The 21,676-nt window shown below is 36.0% G+C and overlaps 1 protein-coding gene across 2 annotated transcripts in view; it reads right to left on the reverse strand.

Moving 5' to 3' along the window:
• The window catches only part of LOC106888420 (guanine nucleotide-binding protein subunit alpha-14), an 83,704-nt gene that overhangs the window by 15,106 nt on the left and 46,922 nt on the right, over positions 1–21,676 (reverse strand). Inside the window, exon 1 of one of the 2 annotated variants that reach the window (XM_014942649.1) lies at positions 15,409–15,527. The exons of the other annotated variant lie outside the window; for it this stretch is intronic. Coding sequence (XP_014798135.1) covers positions 15,409–15,480 — 72 coding nt within the window. The 5' untranslated portion in view covers positions 15,481–15,527. Of the gene's footprint in view, positions 1–15,408; positions 15,528–21,676 lie in introns of those variants that run through there. 2 annotated transcript variants of the gene reach the window in all.

Genomic DNA, 21,676 nt, shown 5'->3' on the forward strand with positions numbered 1-21,676 from the left:
AGTGCTATGTGACATTAGGAAATACCCTTTTGGGGAAAATAATTCAGATTAATCTTTTTTTTCATATTATAAAACAACTAGAGTTCAACACTGACAGCTAGTTTCATGCTCATAATTCAAAGAAAAAAAATCCTACAATGAAGAAAAAATTACTTAAGGCACCAAGTGATTTTAGTATCATTCTATGGGTGTGTTTTCCTCATCTTCAGTAAACAGGCACGATACCTTTGGTATGAATTATGGGTGGATAATATGAAATGAAAGCAAGATACAGAAAATTTCATTTCCTTAAAATGCATTCCTCACAATAAAAGAGTAGTCAGTCATCTTAGGAGACAGTGTCCAATCATCCAGCCAAGATCTGACAGAAAAGGGCCTTAAACTTGAAACACGCTCTAGATGCCATTATAAGCAACAGCAAGTGTTCAAACTGGGCAGGAGTATTTTTCATACTGGGAAATATCCACATTTTAACTACACGGCAGGTGTCATGGCATTTTGTTTGAGTGTGTGTGCGTTTGCACACGTGCATGTGAGTGTGTGTGACAATTTGTTACTAACAGCAAACACTCATCATAAGTAACAACCAGCAATGACAGCTATTTCAGCCTCTGACTACTGTAATGATTGAAGTAAATGATTTTTCTACAAACTTGTGTGGACATGATTAAGTATATCAACGTAAAACAGGATTATAATTGGAAATTGATTATTTGTTTTACATCTAGCTTTAAGTAATACTGATTGTCAAACACTGATATTAGCTATAGCTTAGCTGCAGATATTCTGTATTGTATTCATGGTCAAAACAAATATTAATTGCAACTGAACTGAAAATTTGCAAGCCATAGCAAAACTAAGTAAGCCTCCAAACTCTATACACAGTTCTTCCAGTACATAATAAGAACAAGTTCTGCTAGTTAGGACTTTTTGTTTGTTAAATTGTATCTAACCCACTGAAGGATTTTTGCTAATTATTGCAAATAAATGGCCTTTGAATCTGTTGCAAACTGTGAAAGCTAAATAAATTTTCTAACCGGTTACAGCTCTTTAATTTAGTTTGACATCTGCTTAAATGGCATTTTTTTCTTCCTCTGGTTAAATGCCACAAACGGTAACAGAATGATGCAAGATGCCCTACAAGGATCACGGGGCTTTTACTACGTTGCTGTAGAGTCCCACCACCAGGAATTCTAGAGAAGGGCTATTAAATCTTGTTAGCACCTAGTAATAATATAAGTTTAGATTTTAACAAATATTTTTGGGCATTGCCAACAGCATGCCATGAAAGTAGATTAAATATCATGAAACTTTAAAATGGCATTTTGCCAAGAAATGGACCTCATTGTTTCAAGTGGACCAGGTCATATTTTAAAACTTTCCTGTGCAACATGGAAGACCACCAGAAATTTAGTTTTCATTTCCCTCAAAGCATTTTTTTATAGAATTCTCACTTACCACTAAGATGTCAGCCCAAGAGACACCGTGGCAATATGAAGCATTGTAACACATAAGCAGAAGGTGCTTTAAAGAAAGAAGAGAAAGGGCTCTCTAACATAAGAAGGAAAAAACCCAACACAAATCTACAATCATTACAGGATGAACCAAGAACAAAGAAGGGAAATGCAAAACAGCACAAGCATATGCTAACAATGTCAGTTATTGGCATAATTTTTTTTTAATGAAACACAAGCAACAAATGAGTTCCAGAATTCCCTCTTAATTAAAATACATACAGCACATCATGCTCTCTCTAAACATGGTATAAACAGGGACAGCAAAAGTTACATTAGAAGTGCTGTAACATACTGACATTCAAAATCCCTATTCTGAAGTTACCTTACTTCAGGATGTTATTTTTTTTAAAGTAGGCTCTGCTTCTTGATGACATGGGGCAGGTAGAGAAAAAAATACAGCTGATAAAAAAAGGGTAAGCAATTTTGAGTACAACAGATGTAGGAGAATACACTTGTTCCATTAAAAAAACCAACAAACACCACAGCACAAAGCAAAAACAAAAAACCAAACCTCATTATCCTGGAAAGAAAACTGATCATGTATAACAAAGACAATGGCAAAATTGTTTGGCAAATACGTTCAAAACCTGTGTCTAAGCTGCTTAGAATACTAGAAGTCTATTAGCCTCTTAAAAATTTACTACATTATTCTCCACTGGAAATCAAACTTAATTCTGCAATTAAAGGGCAACTGATGTATAACAAGCAACATTTGAAGGTTCAATTCTTAATCTGTTTTCACCAAAAAGATATACTAAAAAGAAACAAAATAATCAGGAGGGGTCTTGAATATGCCTTTTTCCCTTCACACAGTAATTCCACTGGCTAAAAGCAGCTTCCTCATCTTTTGTGAAAGTGCCAAGAAAAATGCCAGCTGAATGAGTGTAATCTTAAATGCAACTTGCAGTACGGACAAATCTTACCCAGACAAGAAATGGGTAACACCACAAATGACGACTGTTATTTTTTTACCTATATGAATAAATTTTACCTCCAGCTGTTACATGGGATGCATAGTACTGATTTTTTCAGTAACACCTCTTTTCAGAGGTTCTGAATCTCCACACTAAGAAAAAAATTGTAGTTGATTTGATACCTTGCAGCTCTGTCCCATTTCTCAGGAAACTGAACGTTAAATAGAATATAAAAATGGCTTTATGTGTTACCTTATGAAGCTCTTTGTATTTGTAAGGCCTGAATTTATATACATATTTATTTCTTCACCTATAACCTTGGTTATTACTCCTCTAAAATGCCTTCTGGAAGACCACTCTGTTTTGGAGCAATAACTACCAAAAGCGTTTCCTAAACCCCCAGTGGAATTATTAATTTTAAAAGTGCTGTGAGAATTAACAAAGATCCTATTTTTCTAAACATTTATGTTTTATGGTCTGTGCACTTCACTTACGTACCCCAGGTCATTCCTTGTTTGACTGGGCAGAACAAACTACCAAATGCTTCAATGAAAGTTGTGCTTGGAAGCTACATCAGGTTCTTCACAGCAAACAGAGGATCAGAGAAAGTGAAACCAAGGAGTTAATTCAGTATTGGGATGATAAGAAAACAGCCAGTGAAGGGTGTTACCCCTTCAGAAAGAATGTTATTTATCGAAAAATACTTAGCTACAGCAGGAGTTTAAGTTTTCATACTATGTGAATATGAGTTTTGTGAGTATCACTGAACATGTTTTACATCTCTAACCATTTCTACAGTGCCACTGAAATAGAGATAATATCTCACCACAGAACATGCACAAATTACACACTTGCCTCTTCATACTATTGTCAGGGCCATAAATTTAACTTCTTGGGAGCACAATGTAATATATTTTGGAAGTAATTGTGTTTTACTAATACTATGTTTGTATTTGTTTTCATCTCATTTTTTTTTAAACAGTCCCATCAGCTAATTATGTAATAAACAGGGTGTCTTTGTTTCTAAGGAAATAAAAGAGAATGGATAAAATGGGTGAAAAAACCCCACAGCACCCCCCTGAGATTTTATAATTCACTACAATGGGGATAGGAAGCTGCTAATCCTAGGCCATATACAATTTTAGAGGAAGTTACTGATTAACAAATAACATTTTAAGTTTTACTAAGAAGTTATTTTAATTTCAGTTCTTTTGGCGTCTTGTTGCTGTTTTTGAAAATTCTTTGAATTGGAACCAAAAAGCAAGCCCAAATAAGTGTTTGCAGATGCAAACACTTAAGTCAATCTCCTCTCAGTACCAGTAAGGCTACCAAGTTTTGCTGAATTACAAGCACTGCATATACCTGGTTATATATATACTGCATACATGGTTGAGGTATGGTATTTTTCATATCTCAACCTCTATTACTGAGGTAAAGTACACACTAAGAGACTCCAAAATTAGCTACACTATTACTTATGATTGCTTTACATATTTTGAGTACAGAAGGAAATGAATATGAACTAACCACCCTTAAAACTAAGGAAGAGGAAGCAAACAACTGGCTGAACTGTACATAAAATATATACACGGATGCTATTGCCAGTATCTCCTAATGACCATTGGAGAAAGAGACAATAGTTAAGTATATGAGGGTTGGTTTCAATTGCTAAATGACATAACATTTTGGAAGAGGAAAATTAAGGAGGGTGAAAAAAGCAGGGGAGCTAAATGATTCAAGCATTTAGAGTTAGGACATTATATTCTAAAGATAAAGAAATATTGCTTATTTTGCAGTTTTTCATTATGCAGCTTTAATAGTGCATTGTTCCACGATTATGAAAAGCTACCTGGATAACTGGATAGGAACAGCAGATTAAACTGAATATTAAATTTTTGCAAATTAAAATAATGAACTGAAGCCATCCTGGTCGTGCATCAACCACTTACCGTAAACTTTGATTGTATCTTTCTTACTGAGCCTATTCTGTCCACCACCCATAGGCTGTAGTAGATGTTTCCTCTAAGTTTTCAATCATTATTAGTCCCTGGTCTATGATAACAGCAGGAAGAGTAAACAGTACACCAGCCAGCAGTAAGCAAAGCAAGACCAAGTAGTGCAATTGTAAAAATACCAGGCCAAACCACCACCCAGATGGTAATTGGCAACACAAAATTTTTGGGAAAGGCCTGCTTGAAAACAAGACCTCACAGTCAGGTCTTATATAAAATTTAATGCGTTACTCTTAAAAAAAACATAAGAGAATCACAAGATACTTGCTTTCTTCTTCACAAAATTAAACAGTTTGCAGTTAATCTTTATATATTTGCCTTTTGTTGAATTATATGTGAGAGTGCACCCATGAACATGTAAATGTTGGGCAACTTCAAACACAAAAGTGTTGTTCCTGCAGTATTACATACACATGCACTAAAAGTAAGCATGTACACATATAAATACACAACTAGACATACAAAAACACACGTACAAATACAGATACATGTAATTTGCAGATTCCAAACCTAATTTTCCGACACCTCTAGTTTACAGGGGGAAAAGAGAAACAAAAACTATCAGTGTAACGTCCCCAGATATAACCAATTGACGTCCTTTATTTCTTGGTTCATTTTTCCACTCTAGAGTAGACAGAGATCATTGTTTGGGACACTGCTAAAATATTTGGGTCACAGCTTGATTTAATGATCTCCATTTGAAACCGTGGTTTCAATATTTTATGATTTTTTGTTTTCTTTCTTCCCATTGCCATCAGCTGCCATCAGGAACGGTTTTAGAGGACTGTGTGCAAGTAGTGAGATGAATGTGTATTCCTTCTCACATTTACTAACCCACAGCATGGTTTAAAAAAAAGGGGGGTGAGGGAGGAAGATATTTTCCTGATTTTCCTTTTATTAAAGGAAAAAGATTTCCCTTTTATTAAAGCGTTTAGTAGCTAGCATATATTTACATGGAATAAAAATACTCCATTTCTTTTTCCCTTTATTTTGAAGGAAGAGGAATCTAGAAAGACAGACAGCCCCTCTACCAAGGAACCAAAATGCCTCCCATCTAACAAAATTTTCCAGTGGTCTATCAATTCAAGTAGGTTTTACACATGTTAACTTTTAATTTTCATCTTCATAGAAAAAATGTATGCAGTGTTAAAATCCTCAGTCTTGCCGGACACATTGCAACATTGCTTCCTTGTAATGTAATGACCCCTGAGATCTTGTTTGTAAGATAAGGCAGAAGTTTCCCTTTTACCATGCTAGTAATGTTATCCAGTTCAAAGTTAAATGCATATGTAAAGTTTCTCAGGGCTCACACAGCGGGCCAAGTTTCTTTTTCTTAAAAATAAGAACTGTGGTTGGGGGCAAGGGTACTGCTAGTTTCCTTAAAATTATTTTCCTATTTTTCCCTTTCTGCTGCAGTATTTATTTCATGAAAAGAAATACAATATTCAAGATCAATAAAGACAATCTGCAGAGCATGAGGGCTTTGAGATTCACAACCACCAAGAGGGAATCAAAGACATTAGCTGTCTGTGACTCCCTTCTGAAGGTGTCTGTCACTCTGACACCCTGTGTCCTACGTTCCAGGTTCCAGCTGCAACAGGGAGGTCTAACGGACCCCTTGCCACTGCTACTATTAATTACTACAATTTTTCTGGAGATTTCTTTTGAGCGCAAAGAAAATTAAGAAATTTTGCAATGCTGTAAGAGTTGAGGAGGCTATCAAGCTGCATAAAAATTAGAAATACAGTTTTCCAAAGCAAAACAAAATAAAGTAACAGAGGGACCTATGACAGCACATGAGATGTATGAAAAGTGCAAGAGCCCATTGCATCCCACATTTTGTTTAACACAACAAGACCACAAGTTATATACTACTTTTGCTTCTCAATACACACGTCGAGAGTGTTGCAGGCTATCAGAGTGTCCAAATGCCACAGATCAAAGCAGCAATATATAAAAGGGCAGAGTTACTTAATCCAGTATGAGAAAAGACAGTAACCGCCTTTATAAAAGAAAAAAAAAAGAAAGAAAGAAAAGGAGAACTGCTGCCATTGTAGTAGAGGAAGAAGAACCCCCTCTGTCAGATCATAGTAGTTAGGACAAAATGGTCATGATAAGCCCTGGAAGAGAGCGTGCAAGGCAGACTGCATTACAGGAGATCTTTAAGAACAAGTAAATGAATATCCAAATTTAAATCAATGGAGCTGATGTTGCTGTGCAGGAGGTCATAGATAAATTGACTCCTGAGACTCTCTCCAAATAAGACAAAAATAATTTTCTCCTCTTTAGGGATTGTTCTTATAGTAGTACTTTTTTTTTCCAAATGGAGTATCAGCTAGGAATAGTTACTCCTAGACCATTCAGATCTTTAAGATCTGGTATTTTATTACTGATCAAAACAAGAAGTTCCAGTCACAGACTATTTCTTTAACCTGTGATCACTGTAATTCAAGGGGATATTTTTATTTTTTATGTCCCATCTTTGAATTCTGAGACCAATATTCTTGGAAGTAAGTTAAGCCTCTCATCATCTTTCCAGGAAGTAGAAACAAAGAAATATACCCTATATTCTGGCTATCTGGGTGTGTTTGCCTGTGGTCATAGATCACACTTTCATGCATATATATGTACATATAAAAACAAAATCAGTTGTGCAATCAGTAATTTTGCACAGTATTTTTAGCTGGTGCTTACTGTGGAAATGTCTCACAAACATATTGACAATTTTAGGTAATGTTTCTGATGCTACAAAGAGTCGTGAAATCAAAATTTTTCATTTGCCTTTCTAAGAACAAGAACAATCAAATACTCTCAATTCTTTCATATTTTACTTAATGTATTTATTTTAATGCACACAAGTGGGACTGACGAAGTGATCATACCCTGTAATTGGCACTGGAGAGGCCCCACCTCAAATACTGTATTCAGTTTTGGGCCTCCCACCCCAAGAAAGACATTAAGGTGCTGGAGCATGTCCAGAGAAGGGCAACGAAGCTGATGAAGCGTCTAGAGAACAAGTTCTGTGAGGAGCAGCTGAGGGACCTGGGGTTGTTTATCCTGGAGAAAAGAAGGCTGAGGGGAGACCTCATTGCTCTCTACTACTACCTGAAAGGAGGCCATAGAGAGGTGGGTGTCAGTCTCTTCTCCCAAGTAACAAGTAATAGGACAAGAGGAATCATCCTCAAGTTGCACCAGAGGAGATTTAGATTGGATATTAGGAAAAATGTCTTCACTGAAAATGTAGTGAAGCACTGGAACAAGCTGCCCAGGGAAGTGGTGAAATCACTATCCCTGGAGGTATTTAAAAGATCATCGCTGAAGGTATTTTAAAAGATGTGGCATTTAGGAACGTGTTTTAGCGGTGGACTTCGTAGTGTTAGCTTAATGGTTGAACTTGATGATCCTAAGGGTCTTTTCCAACCTAAATGATTCCATGGCTCTATACTGGGTGAGAAATGCATTTGCTAACTCCATCCCTCTCTTTTCAGGGATGTGGTTAGGCGTGTGGAAAAATTCTCAGAAATGTTAAGTAAGTACTAACAGGCAATGTTCATGCTCTTAATAAAGAAAACAGCATATTGTAACTAAGCTAAAAATCAATACTCAAAACATATCACAAAATTTAAAATTTACTAAGGGGGAGGGTTGTTTGCTTTGATAAGCTTTGTTCCTAAAAGTGCACTTCGCTCACGTTTCTCCTCTGAAAGCATGCATACTTACCTAAGCCTGACTTCCTATCACAGATAACAGCAGCAATCGTTTTACTGCTTATGCACATAATTCCAGCTTGATATAGATGTTCTTCATAAAAGTTCTTCTATCTTTATGTGAATAATTAATGTGACAGAGACGCCATTTGTGCAGTCAAAGCAGTTAAATTTTGCTCTTCTGTTCTAGTAGGACAAACTGATTGCATTTCCTCAATCAGTATATAATAAGCAGTATAAATATAAGGTATGCTTTATATAAATAGATCAATCCTTCATATTTCTTTTTTAATTCCTGTGTTAGTGGCAGAACTGTGAGCAAATTTTCTGTAGCAGCATGACAGTTCAGACAAACATTTAGCAAGGTAATACCTTCTCTCTGCTGCATGTGTTCCCCTCATTGTACCTACAAAAATGAAGTGTTTCTCTTTGTTACAGCAATGTGTAAAAACATCATATTCAACCAGTCATCTACTCTTAGCCCTAATTCTGTTTTGAAAAATAGTCAGATCAACATTCCTTGTTCCTAAATAAAGCCCACTATATTTGTTCAAGTAAGACCAAAATTGTTATAAAATATTTCATGTAATTCAGGGCAACCTCATTGTTTACAGCCCCATAAATCTGAGCACTGAGCTACCAAATAGATTTCTGCACCATCCATTCAGGCTTTGATACATCCTTTATACAACCACGCCATTTCTCCTTGGTTTTTAGTCCCCTTGTCTCTCTAATTCATTAAGTGGACTTACGGGGTTGCTTATTGCGCTTCTTTATGGAGAATTAGGGGTTTTTAATCTTCTACCAGGTTTCAGAAATAACACTTGACTATTTGCAGTTCCTCAGATCTGTTGGTTTTTCATCATTTTCTGGTCTAGTCAGCTTTACATACAATAGCATTGCAACAGCACAAAAAGGGTGTTTCCTGTCATTCACAAATGGCAAACACTGGTATTTTCACAAATCAGGTTAGTTTTACCCTGCTGATGATGTTGCAACAGTGGAAATGTGGAGATACCAAGTGGAACTCTGACTTCACATCAGTTAATTACATTTCAACCTAGCTGAAATTGTTAGGTTTTTAAAAAAATAATTCCCTCTTTGATATGATGTGATCAGAAGTAAAGAATTTACCAGATTGTGAGAAAGAGAAATGAACAAAAGACAGAAATAATTCACTTCATAATGCCATATTATTTTTCAAGAACGCAGCTTTTACAAGAAGAGAAACAGAGAAAAAGTGTAAATCTTATTGAAAGGTACAATAAGGTACCTTTGAATAGGTACCTATTGAAAGGTACCATACAATGCCATTGCGTTTTCATATGTGGCTACTGCACTAATATTACCTATTAATATGGAACACAAATATTTGAAATGTTTTCTCCATAGTCTTTACCGTCAAAAATGTCTCTGACACCCTGAGATACTATATTCTCTGTCTTTCAATTGTTCCCTTTCTAATGATTTTGAGCAGAGATTATGTCCAGAAGATGCCAGCTACTTGAGGAACAGGTTGTGTTCAGGAAAATTTGTCTACTTGTCTGTGATGCAAAAATCTATAGTTTAACTCAATCACTTTTATTAGACAATGACAAAAAAGAACACATTTCATATGCATGTATCCTGTTTTCACTAGAGCTCTCTAGAAATAACATTAGCTTGTTTTCCTTCAGGATTTGTTGGTGTAAGCATGGCTTCCAGAAAATATATAAATAAAATTTTAAAAATTTTAAAAGTGAACACATTTCCTTATTCTTACTTTTCTTCTGCTCACACTGGACCTACTAAATGTCAGCAGTTACACAGATTCCAATCAGTGCTGTTTCAAATGCTAATAAAAAAGAACAGCCCAGAACAACCATATATAGTAAGTAATGCAGTAACATATCACTGTTAAGTCAACTGGTATGACAAATTAATGACAATACTTTTCCCCCTGCGTTTCCCAGCAGTGCTTAAAAATACAAATTAAACTAAATCTGCATCCCCTTCAAATAATACATGAATATATATCCATAACAGTAATTGTCTCTTTTCCTGAATAAATCATTCTGATTATCTAACACGGGAACATAGACTTATTCAGGCCACAGAATTTAATCCAGCTAATCCTGAACATAGCTTCTGATTTACTCACAGTATACTATGAGAAAACACAACCAACTTTAGTGTGAAGATGTGAGTTAATCTCTATCATTGTTCCAAGGGTTAAACAAGATGAATAGCTCTAAGGACACAACAGCTAACAAACGGTGCCTCTGGGTTCTGCAGTGATGGAGAGCTCATACTTCTTCAGTGGTCAGGCACAGGCACATACGCCTTGTACATACTCTTCTGCCAAATACTTTCTTGCCACCTCTTTTTTCCTACACCAATATACTTGCAACAATTTCCTCCTTTATCCAGACACCTTTCTCACAAAACTTGCCAGAACCTAATTACCCTTAAGATCTCTCTTCTCTGTAACTTTGGCTAACACATGTCAATGGGTTTAAAAGTTATGAGGGGTGATGAAAGGTGCCGTGCACCTAGTGCGATCACAGAACACTTTTTGCTTAAGAAAACAGACTTAATACTTACTAAATTTATTCCAGCCTCATAAAACAATAGAAAAACCTTATGAACTTACTCACAATACACTCAACCTTAGAAAACCTTATGAATTACTCATAATACATTAAAAAGTGATCCGTTTCCAAATCACAATACTCACTCTATATGTGTTCAAATTAGGGAGAAAGTTACTGGGGGATTTTGCTACTTGATTGATTTGTACACATATTCCACCAGTGACTGTAATGGAGTTCTTTCGGATTTATAGTGACTCAGGAAAAGCATGAATAAAGTTCTCTAGAGGTACAATATGTGTTGATTCCTGAAAGGAAGGAAGCAAATTCAGAGAAAAAAAAGGTGATTAGATAACGTTCACCTCAAATCAAAACAAAACACAAAAACGCAGCTGGCTACAAATAGGAAATGCATCGATGCCTTGGTTTCCTACTTGGAAGTAATGAGGTTCACAGATCCAAATGCCTGAATCTCTGTTCTGTGTGTAGAGCGCTGAGTGTACAGCAAACCTCTCAAGTGATAAGAGAGGTGAGGTGAGACTCCAGTTGATACAGATTACTTTGAGATTTCCTAGGCTAGGAAAGAGGAAGAGTCTCAATTAGTGAAGTCAGAGTCACAAAAGAAAACAAATCAAAATGCAAGCATTAAGATGACAAAGAATGATTTTCTGGCAAAGCACCAAATTCAAGTATTAGTCCAAGGAAACAAGTTTTAAGACAGAACTTGCCTAAAGTTTCTTACTTCTGAGGTGCACTGATCTAAAACACTGGAATTTTCACAGTGGAAACTGGCAAATGTAGAACAAAAGTGACATAAATGGGTTTTTAAGATGTGACTATTATGTATGTATGAGCTACTGGGATCACAAAGAGGTTCTTCAACCAACTAAAGACACACATACACATACAGGAAAAATAAATGATTAAAAAAAAAAAGACAACAAAATAGACAAGAATGTGGATGTCCAAAATCTACAGTTTGATGCAAGTTCACTGGATTCTGTCCCCTTGACAAAACCATGCACTTTTCACCTATTAAGATATCAAAGTTCTGAGGGAGTAAACACCGGTTCTGCAAGATTAATTTCCTCTATTTTTGCGGTTCTACCAGAAAATACCTCATCCTCTTAGAAAAAGAAAATTCTTGTATTGCAGAGAATGAGAATGCACGATGCAAAGGAAGTTATGCAGTGAATAATTATGAACAACTCCTCTAGATATTTACAGTATGCCAAAACTGCAAGAACTGAGCAATTCAGTGTTCCTGCATTCTTGCTCCAATTTCTTAAATTAGTGTATAGAGGTTCTGCCTCCCAGGCAGCTGGAGACAAGATCCAGATGATTTAGACCTTATGATAGAACCAGGAGCATCTGAAAGAAAAGAATGTCTTTCTTTCCCAGAACTGTCCCATAAAAAAAAGATAATATACATGAAAAATAAGAACTATTACTTGTCTCTTCTCAAACAGCTCTAGACAGAGCAGCAAGTTCATCTCTGCATATCTGAAGTACCAAGATTGCCAATTGAAAGTTGTTTTCAAGCCCTTCTTGAAAACAAATTGCTTTCCTGGAATAAGATTGTGTCAGTTGGATTCTATACAGTTTTCCATCCCTAGTGAACTTTACTTCTGACTTCATTACTTCTGACCAAACAAATCCTGACCTGAATATAAAGAAAACACGTGACATCACATGCCATCAGCAGGTATCTTGAATGAAATCACATATTGTCTCAAGAATCTTAAGGCACATACGAACGTCAAACTTCCAAAATAACAAGAAACACATCATATCCTTGGAGACTCCATGCATGGAGCATCTGGAGAAAATTACGTTTATGGCCATCTTAAGTTTCTGCAACAAGGTACTGGAACAAAAGAGGCAAATATAGTACAGTTCCACTGATTCCTTTCAGGGCACAATGCTGCATGTCCATAACCACTCCGTACTTAATATTGACATATAGCATTCACCTACCACTATCTAAAATTTATTTATTTTTAAAAAAAATCCAAACAGCTGGATATTTTTGAAGTATTTGACAGGCCACACCACACCTCAAGATTTCACTTGCAGCCTTACTATTGTACTTACAGGATACAAACTGTTTGCAGAAATGGTTTTAAATTGTGGACAGCTATTTTTGAGTGTCCTTCATTAAGATGTGTAACAGCGTCATCAAATAGCGCTGAGTACGATTATTTGCATAACAGTGAAAAAACTGCTGAGAACAAGACTGATATAACCATTCTAAGTAATAAAAAACGGCTCTGAGTTTTACCTTTCCCTGTCTCAGAGTCTAGGTCTCAATATATTGAAAGGCAAAGGGTCTTGATGGATTTGTGTTTTTTCTTTTTTTGAAAAACTAAGGTATGACTAAGGGCATCACATGAAATGCATTAAAATGAAGATATCACTTCTTAGTGAAAACACCACATATGAAATACTCTCGTTAATTCAGTATACAGGGAAATATTAAATAATTATTTAAATAAAGTGCATCTATAAGCACATTTAGGCCTCAACTGGCAATAGCCTAAATATGTTAGATGACACCCCAAAACATATCTTAGTTTATGAGATTATCTTTAAGATTTCAGTCTTTAGGATTAACGTTTTAGATATACTTCACTACATACTAGCCTGGTTCTTGCGAACTTCTCCCATCATCTTTTCTGAAAGAACAAATCGACCATCATTATGAAGTAATGCAGGACTTCAATTTCTAAAGAAATATAAACACAGGAAGTACCAGATATCTAACAATATCTAACAATCTGCTTTACCAGATTTCCAGCCCGTATTTGTAGAAATAATTAGTTTAGATGCTGGTGCTTTCTGAACTAAAATGAACTCCAAGTCTTTTGATGTTCACCCATTACTAAGGACTGTTTTTAAGGACAATGTCCTTGGAAGTGCATGCTTTCCCACGGAGCTGAGCTGCTCTGCTGTCTAATTTCCTTGCTAAATAAATTCCTTGGCTATTATCTTATGTAGCATTGTAAGGGTACATCACGTCGTATGGCAGGTGAATGCTGCCAAACCTAACATGTCCCTGCCCAGAGAAATTACAGTCTAAAGACACTTCAGACACCTCACAACACAGCCCACATGAGCATGGCTTCAGTCTTATACCAGTCTGAAATGCTTCCTCTTTAACCCTTCAATTTCTGTAGGGCACCAGATGCACTATCCATCCCAGTACCCAGCGGAAAAGAAAATGAAGATGACTACAAAATGCAAATGTTACTGTTATTTTTCTATATTCAAGAATGGTCTTTTCTTTCACCTCACCTGCTCAAATAGGGGGAAGCAGACCACTCTGCTTCTGAAAGGCAAAAGGAAAGGAATGAGATACACTGTAATTTCCTCGTTAGAGTGAGACGCTCTACCTGAAGAGAGTAGGGTATGGCACAAGTCCCAGCTGCACAACTATTTCCTCTTTCAGCTGTCTTTATCAGCAGTGGCACCGGATAATAGAGCCTTGCTCTCACATTTAAATTCTTATCTTTCTTTTTTTTTTTTTAACATAAAAAATAATGCAAGTGTATAAACTCCAGCAAACAGAAACGCACTTTCTTCACTAACATCTTGATGGTTTTATATCTCCTCAGAAAAACAGCAGGTATTATGAAATACTGTCAATTGAGCATCAAAGCTGGTGTGCTGACTGAAAAACCTGGGCTCTTAATAACAAGACAGAAGACACATCTTAAATGCCTGCCCAGTTTGATGATTATTTACTTTGACAAGAGATGTTGGAAAACCCATTTTCCTTTATCCTGAAGATGACTGTTACTTTAAAAGAACAGACATTTTAGATTGTATGTTCTGAGGTACTGCTGTTGGTGTATATACAGCTCTATATACATTGGGACAGGAGATGCAGTGAATGAGTGTTTATTTCTCACACAAATCAGCCTTCTCACAGGTCTTGTGAATCCTAGATACAGGCTCTAATTTTGTTGTGACTTAGCTCTGTGGGAAGAACAGATCTGTGTTTTTGTGTTGCAAACCTTCCCAGCAAACTGTTCAGAAAACATTTGACAAAGAACATACCTGAAGAGCTTCCATAATTTCTATGCTCCCCTTTGAGATCACATAGTAAATTTTTCCCCTTTAGTTTTACATATTAACATGAATTCAATATTGCTTGTAATTGAGATAGAGGTCATTATTTATAAATTATTCCTTGTATTTACAAACATAGGACAGTATGAGCCTCTCACTGTTTCTAAATAACCTGTTACATATGTGCCACCTGTTAAATAAGTGCCATGGAAGTATAGGTCAAGGAAGTATTTTACATTTATGAGAACAGGAGAAGAATACCATGTTTTCACCATGTCAATCGATATTTTAAGTGTATACAATTTAATTTTTTGATCTAAGAATACTCTGTACTTAAAAGATTTGATGTCTACAGTCCAGACCCTTTCCTCATCCTGTTTTCCTCTACTGCTTTAGATATAAAAACTTGTTAAAGTGAAAATGCCTTACAAGCTTCAAAAGAATTCTGCTGGACAAATAGCTGGGCTTCATGGCTCCTCATTTATTACTTAATGGTAACTCAATTTTTCTTTAAGAATGAGAACAAGTCACCATAATACTTTCCAACTGAGAGCCATAATAGTGGTAAAATTTAAAAATCCACAACATTCTAGTAAATAAGGCTGTACACAACTCACCTCAAATGAGTTTTCACACTGTTTCATCCAACAGTAATCTTTGACTGAATTTCCTTTTTCCATGATGTGCATCCACCTTCCTCTCCAGCAAAGCAGGGGGCTTAGCTGAGGGACGGATACTTCCCATATCTTTTGCTGAAGTCACAGAACTTCTAGTGGAACAGTACTTACAAATATGACTCTAGTGGCAAGTATTTCGTGAAGCCTAGGAATCTACATCTGCCTTCTGCAGTCTAAAAAGCATAGAAATAGTTTTTCAAAGTCAAAGGTATTTAAGCAGAAACAAAAAAGGCAAAAGAGACAATCCTTCCATCTCCTAATTTGGAGGTTAATGTGCTTACTTGAAGAACGGAGACCTAAAGTTTAATCTCTGCTCTGATGTGTACTAGGCACTTCTGAATGTCATCGTTGTTATTATTCTAAGCAAAGTGCTACGCCACCGCCAAGAGAGGCTCGATTGCTTAGGATACCTTGCTCATTATGATATGTTTAAGTTGTCCTTGTAACAAAGGCAGGCAAACATCAAAACAGATGAGTGATGAAATGCTTTATACAGGAATACCTAAGTCTGCATTAATGATTTCAGTCCAAATCACAATTCTTCACATTAAGGAAAACAACACACTTCATGCACAAAAACATACAATAGAATTGGAAGAAATTATCCTTTGATGGCTTTTCTTCACTGGCACCCGCTTCCATGACGGTTTTCAGCAGGTATTTTTTCTTGTGGTATGGTGGAGTCTTCTAAAGCACAGTGAAAAAGGTTTTCATAAAAGGAGTCCTTGCACACAAGCCTATCAGAGCTCTTTAAGAAAGCCCTCAAGTACATTAGGAAGCATGATAGACCTAATATTAATACACTTGGATATTGTTAGAGCTACTAAGTTATCACAAACAAAGGACGAGAGAGTAATTTTCTGGATCAAGAAGCATCTAAAAGACAAAAAAAATAACAGAGTTAGATAATCCATCTTCACAGAGGAGAGGGGTCAGGAGCAGCAGATTTGATCAGCTATCTGTTACTCCATTCCACGAATAATCCAGAAAAGATTGTACCTTCACTGAGGTTACAGAGCCTGGAGATAACTCAAAATGTATTAGGACAGGCAAAGCTAAAGTTGACAGTGAGTAAATGCAGAAGAATTTCACAGTGTTGAGAAACTGCAAAAATAAACTGACTTATCAAACAAAAATCAACCAACCAAAAAACTCTAAAAAATAATGACCAAAAAAGCTCAAGAGGATCATTCATTAGTGGAACTAAGAATGTCTTGATTCTCGTCTGTTTCATACTGCATCCAGGCACTGGAAAGAATCATTTTTAGGGATCAGTTTAACCACACCCTAGTCCTTACAGACTTTCCCTAAAAGCTCAACAGTGGGCCCTAAGGCTCACGAGTGGGACCGGCTGGACTTTCGGTTTTATTTGGCAGAACAGGATTTATGATCTTTAGCGGAACTCAGCTGGCTCTGCTTGATTGACCACTTAGTTTCTGTGGGAAACAGATTTCAATTTCCTTCAAAGCTACGAAGTTATAATGGAAACTATTAGCTTATTCTCAGTGTCCTTTGAGCTGCTTTCCCAGACCACACAGAAGTTAACTCACAAGGAAGAAAGCCAGAAACCTTTCAGGAGAAATCCTTGCAAATTAATAAGTGTAAAGAAATTTTAGTTGCATACAGTTCCAAACAAAATTACTTTTAAAGTGGGATTCTCTTGAAAATTTTAAATCACCCTGCAATTGTTTGTATTCCGATTGACATGTATAACAGAATAGTGGTGTCACATTACCACAAAATATTGTAGGATTTTCCTCATTTAAGAATTCTAGCTTGCAAAATTAAGCCTTAAAAAAAGTTTGCATTTCAAATACAAAGATGCTCTAAACATTAATTTTTAAAAATTCTCCTCTTCACCTATGAATAAGGAACTTTTCAGGTAGGAAAATGGGAATATATACTGTTTGCATTTATCAGCTCAAATATTCTCTCAGTTAGTTTGGATTTACATTTTCTTCTTCCAAGTTTGTAACTGGAGAGTGAAATCCAACTCCAAACAATTTACGAAGCACAGCTGTAATCTAAAAGCCTATGTATTTGATCAACATCATGAAGGAAACCATGCACAGATAACATAGGAAGAAAGAAGTAAACCAGGCAAGTTAAAAATCTAATCAAAGATTGCACAGAAACACCATGTCCATACTAGGACCTATTAAACAAGAGGTTGTAATCTTACTTCTCATCTTCCCTTTCATTTATTCTTGATTATAGTTTTATGTGGCCAACACTCATTACAAAGATTAGGAAAGCAAACAACCACACTTCCAATATATTCTGTGGAAGCTGAAGACTAAATACCTATACCTGGGGGAATCAAAAGCTTTTTAGCACCATGTGTCCCAGTGCATCAAGGAGCCTGAAAGATAAACCATTGCACACAGGTTGGAAGAGGCTGCCAGATGACACCAGCTCAGACCCCTGCTAGAAAAAAGACTACCTTAAAATTAAATGAGGTTCTTCAGTGTCTTCTCCAGGCAAGTTTTGAGGTTTGCTTCTAAGATGGGAGATTTTACGGTTTCTCTGGGCACACCATTCCTCTAATTACCTGCTCTCGCTGTGAAGATTTGTCCCATATTTTCAATGAGTACCCACCTCACTACAGCTTGTAACTTTTGCCTCTTGTCCATTCACTGTACTCCTCTCTGAAGAACCTGCCTCCATCTTCTCTACAGCCATGTGCATTCTTTCGGGGAGCTGAAGTCTTGCGAGTAGATCCTTCTTCAGTCTCTGATTAACTCTGATCCCTCAGTCTCCCCTCTTATGCCACCTGTTCCAGGTCCCTGACCATCCTGGTTGCTCTTCATTGGACTTTTTCCAGTTTCCCAACCTCTAGCTTGTACCGAGGAACCTAAAACTGGATGCAGTACTCCAGGTTGAAAGTGCATGTCTGATTTGCAAAGGGAAATATAGTGTTTCCACTGCTGCCAAGCCCAAACTTTCACAAATCAGAAGCTGTACCTAGAGCAGTGGCTGCATTTTTAATATCAGTTTTAAAATTTTGTAATTTTTATCTGAGTTGAGACAAGTATTCCACACAGCATGGCAGCTACATGACAAAATCAAAGATGCCATAGTAATTTGACTTCCAAATGGTAAAACTTTATGAAAAGCACAGAGTATCACTAAAATCTCTTAAATTATTCATATTTTGTATGTGGCTTAACCTCACTGAAGACAATGAATATATTCACAGACACAGAGCAGGACTATCAATATGGATGGTTTTGGTCCTTTCAACTACTACTGTCTTCCCACTACTAACACTGGGAGCAAAATATTTCTTCTGTCCCTTCATCTACTATCATTGTGATTTTGAAAGACATGAAAGGAGGAGTGACTTCCACTAACGGTGACTGTCCAAAGAGCAGTCCAAGGAATTCAAAGCAGCCTCCGTGTAGACACTGGAGACAAAATTTCCACAACTCATGTAAATGATGGAGGCAAGAAACCCAGCAACTAGTAAATAAGGAGCAACCCCACTCCTAAGAAATGTTTTCAGAATTATTGAGAGATTTGAAAGGAATTTATATCTGAAGCACAAGGCACATGTATATTTGTACAGGATCATCTGCTTGTTACTTCTACTCATTTCCTTATGCTATTTAAAAAGGCACGTTGCAAGAGATAATAAAAGTACAAATAATAACTGTCTTTAACACTCACTGAAGCTTGACAGGATTCCTGACCCTGACATCTATGTTTATTTAGATTTAAAATCTTCCTCTTGTTTTTTGTTGTTGTTGTCATTTAGGTTTTTTTGTGAGGGACAGAGTGGTATAGCTAAGGGTTTATGAAAGGAATAATAGCGTTGTTAGATGAACTGCTTCAAACAACAAAATTGAGAAGTATAAAACAGTCAGCAATTTAAAATCCATTTTTTTTACAGTGTCTCAGAATCGGGTCTTCCAATATCTATAAGATACTTCAGTTTCAACAAATGTCAACCCTAGGCATAAAGCCTGTTAAGAAATCTATTTCAGTGTTAGGGGGGTCAGGCATATATTAAATAACTATGAAATATTTCCAGCATCATAGGCTTAATTTAAGTCATTGTATACCTGTAATTTTCTTCCCCAGTTCATCACAAGAATATTCTATGATGGAAGGTTACAAAAGAAAAAAAGTAATTAATGGTCTATAGATAGAATGCAATTATACACAGACAGAAAAGACAAACCAAGACTAAAAAAAAAGTAGTTTAGTCTGCTTATTCTTATTTTAGAATTTATTTTCTAGTTCTACATACATGCAAATCAATTCTAGTTATTTCATCACTTAAAAATTATCTAAACATAATCAAGGTCTTTTTATCTTCACACATCATCTGTTTCTATGGAAAGCCTCTCCCTGTTTCTGAATACTTGTGAATATACAAAAATCTTCAGCATAGACTTACTATTGTACACAGCTTAACTCATGAGAATGTTTCTGGTGTCAAACTGATAGGTTGTAAAATATTGTTCCATGCATAAGTAATTAGTTTGTTTCCTAAACTAGTAGATCTTTACATGAGGAGCAACAGATTTAAAAGATGAAGAAGGTTTATGATTTTGCTAACTTTTAATAAATTACGATGTAAACACTAGCAACACCACAACGCTGCACTTCCGAGTGCGGATTCCAAACATATGCAACTGTAGAGTCAAAAGCCTCACATATTTAGTTGCATAAGCTTTTCTGCATTAGGAAAGACTAAACCCAAATGTATCAAATTACAAGCATAAGTTACAAAACTACAAACTTATGTCATCAGAAGTCCTTTTTTCCTCATACCATTAAAGAAGTAGTTGCAAAAAAACATTGCAAATAATCAGACTTTTTCCCACAGCCAAGTGTTTCTTGGCCTTTAAGAACACAAAATTGACTGCCAGTCTACAGTTGCATAGAAAGTAATAGGCCTGTCATTCCTGAAGTAAGAGAAGCTGCTGTTATTCAAATTCCATCTTTCTTCTCTGAACTAAATTCTGGACATCTGAATTTCTTCAGCTTATGAAGAGAGTTGTGATGTGAAAATCAACACTAACAAGCAGCTCTAGAACCATCCAGTTCTCTTTGACACGTCAACTAGTGTGCTGCATTAATGACCATGGTGCTCTTTTTCCAATGAATAATACTTTGTCTTCACCCAAAGTAAAACATTAGTGTTGACACCTGCTTCAGGCTTTCCATGAAAGTTCTACAGTAAGTACATGGTAAAACTAATCTTCTTAAGAAACAAAACACTGGCCAGAACTTTCAGCAATGTCTGCGCTTTATTACAAGTCTCATGAGATCTTAACATGTGAAAAAGCCCCAACTGCTCAGCTGAAACATATCAACCAAGTTATCAACCTACACTTGCTTTAGCCCAGGAGTAGAAGATAAAAAAAGACCCGAGATCTTTAATCAAATGTTTGCCTATTATGGTTTGGATTAATTTTCTTCCATATTTTTTTTAGGTAATATGGGTAAATACCAATGCCTATAATTACAGCATTGAAAAAATAACACTCCACAACCGGTAATGGAAACTGAAGTCATGTATAGCTTGAATGGGACAAGTATTCTTAAGGAAAAATATATGTTTAATGAACCGTTTAATTTTGCTGGAATTCATATGAGGATGAAATTAAGTTTGTATGGATACTTCCATTGTAGATGTACTTGAGAAGTTTCATACACTCTTTCAATAGAAATAGACAAAATTTCATACTATACATACCTTTGATGGGAAAAAACCCCAACTCCCATAATTCAGTACACATAGTAAATTACAGTCTACTGAAACCACATTTTACTTAAAACCCCTAAGTAAAACCAATTTTAACATTTTTATTCACAAAGAATGACCATATTTAAACAGACAATATATTTTTCAACATTTCTGCTCTTTTGTTTCTTTTCAATGTTCCATTCTGTTTGGACCACCAATCAAATTACACGTGACACAAAACTTAAGAAAGCAGTAAAACAAACAAATATTATTTCACTGACAGCATTCAGATTATTTGTCTATGGCATGCAAGAAAACAGTGTCCACTTCAGTATAAACAAATGAAAATTCAATGATCTGGGAGATGGAGAGAAGAGACAGAACTCTATTCTAGGGCGAAACAATTCAAACAGACTTGGAAATCAGATTATGCAGACAGCTGAGCATAAATTTCCAACATCACACTGAGATTACAAAGGCTAGTATGACTCTTGGTAGAAAAATCAAAGA

Source organism: Calidris pugnax, unplaced genomic scaffold, assembly GCF_001431845.1.
Source record: "Calidris pugnax isolate Ruff unplaced genomic scaffold, ASM143184v1 scaffold109, whole genome shotgun sequence".
Taxonomy (NCBI): Eukaryota; Metazoa; Chordata; class Aves; order Charadriiformes; family Scolopacidae; genus Calidris; species Calidris pugnax.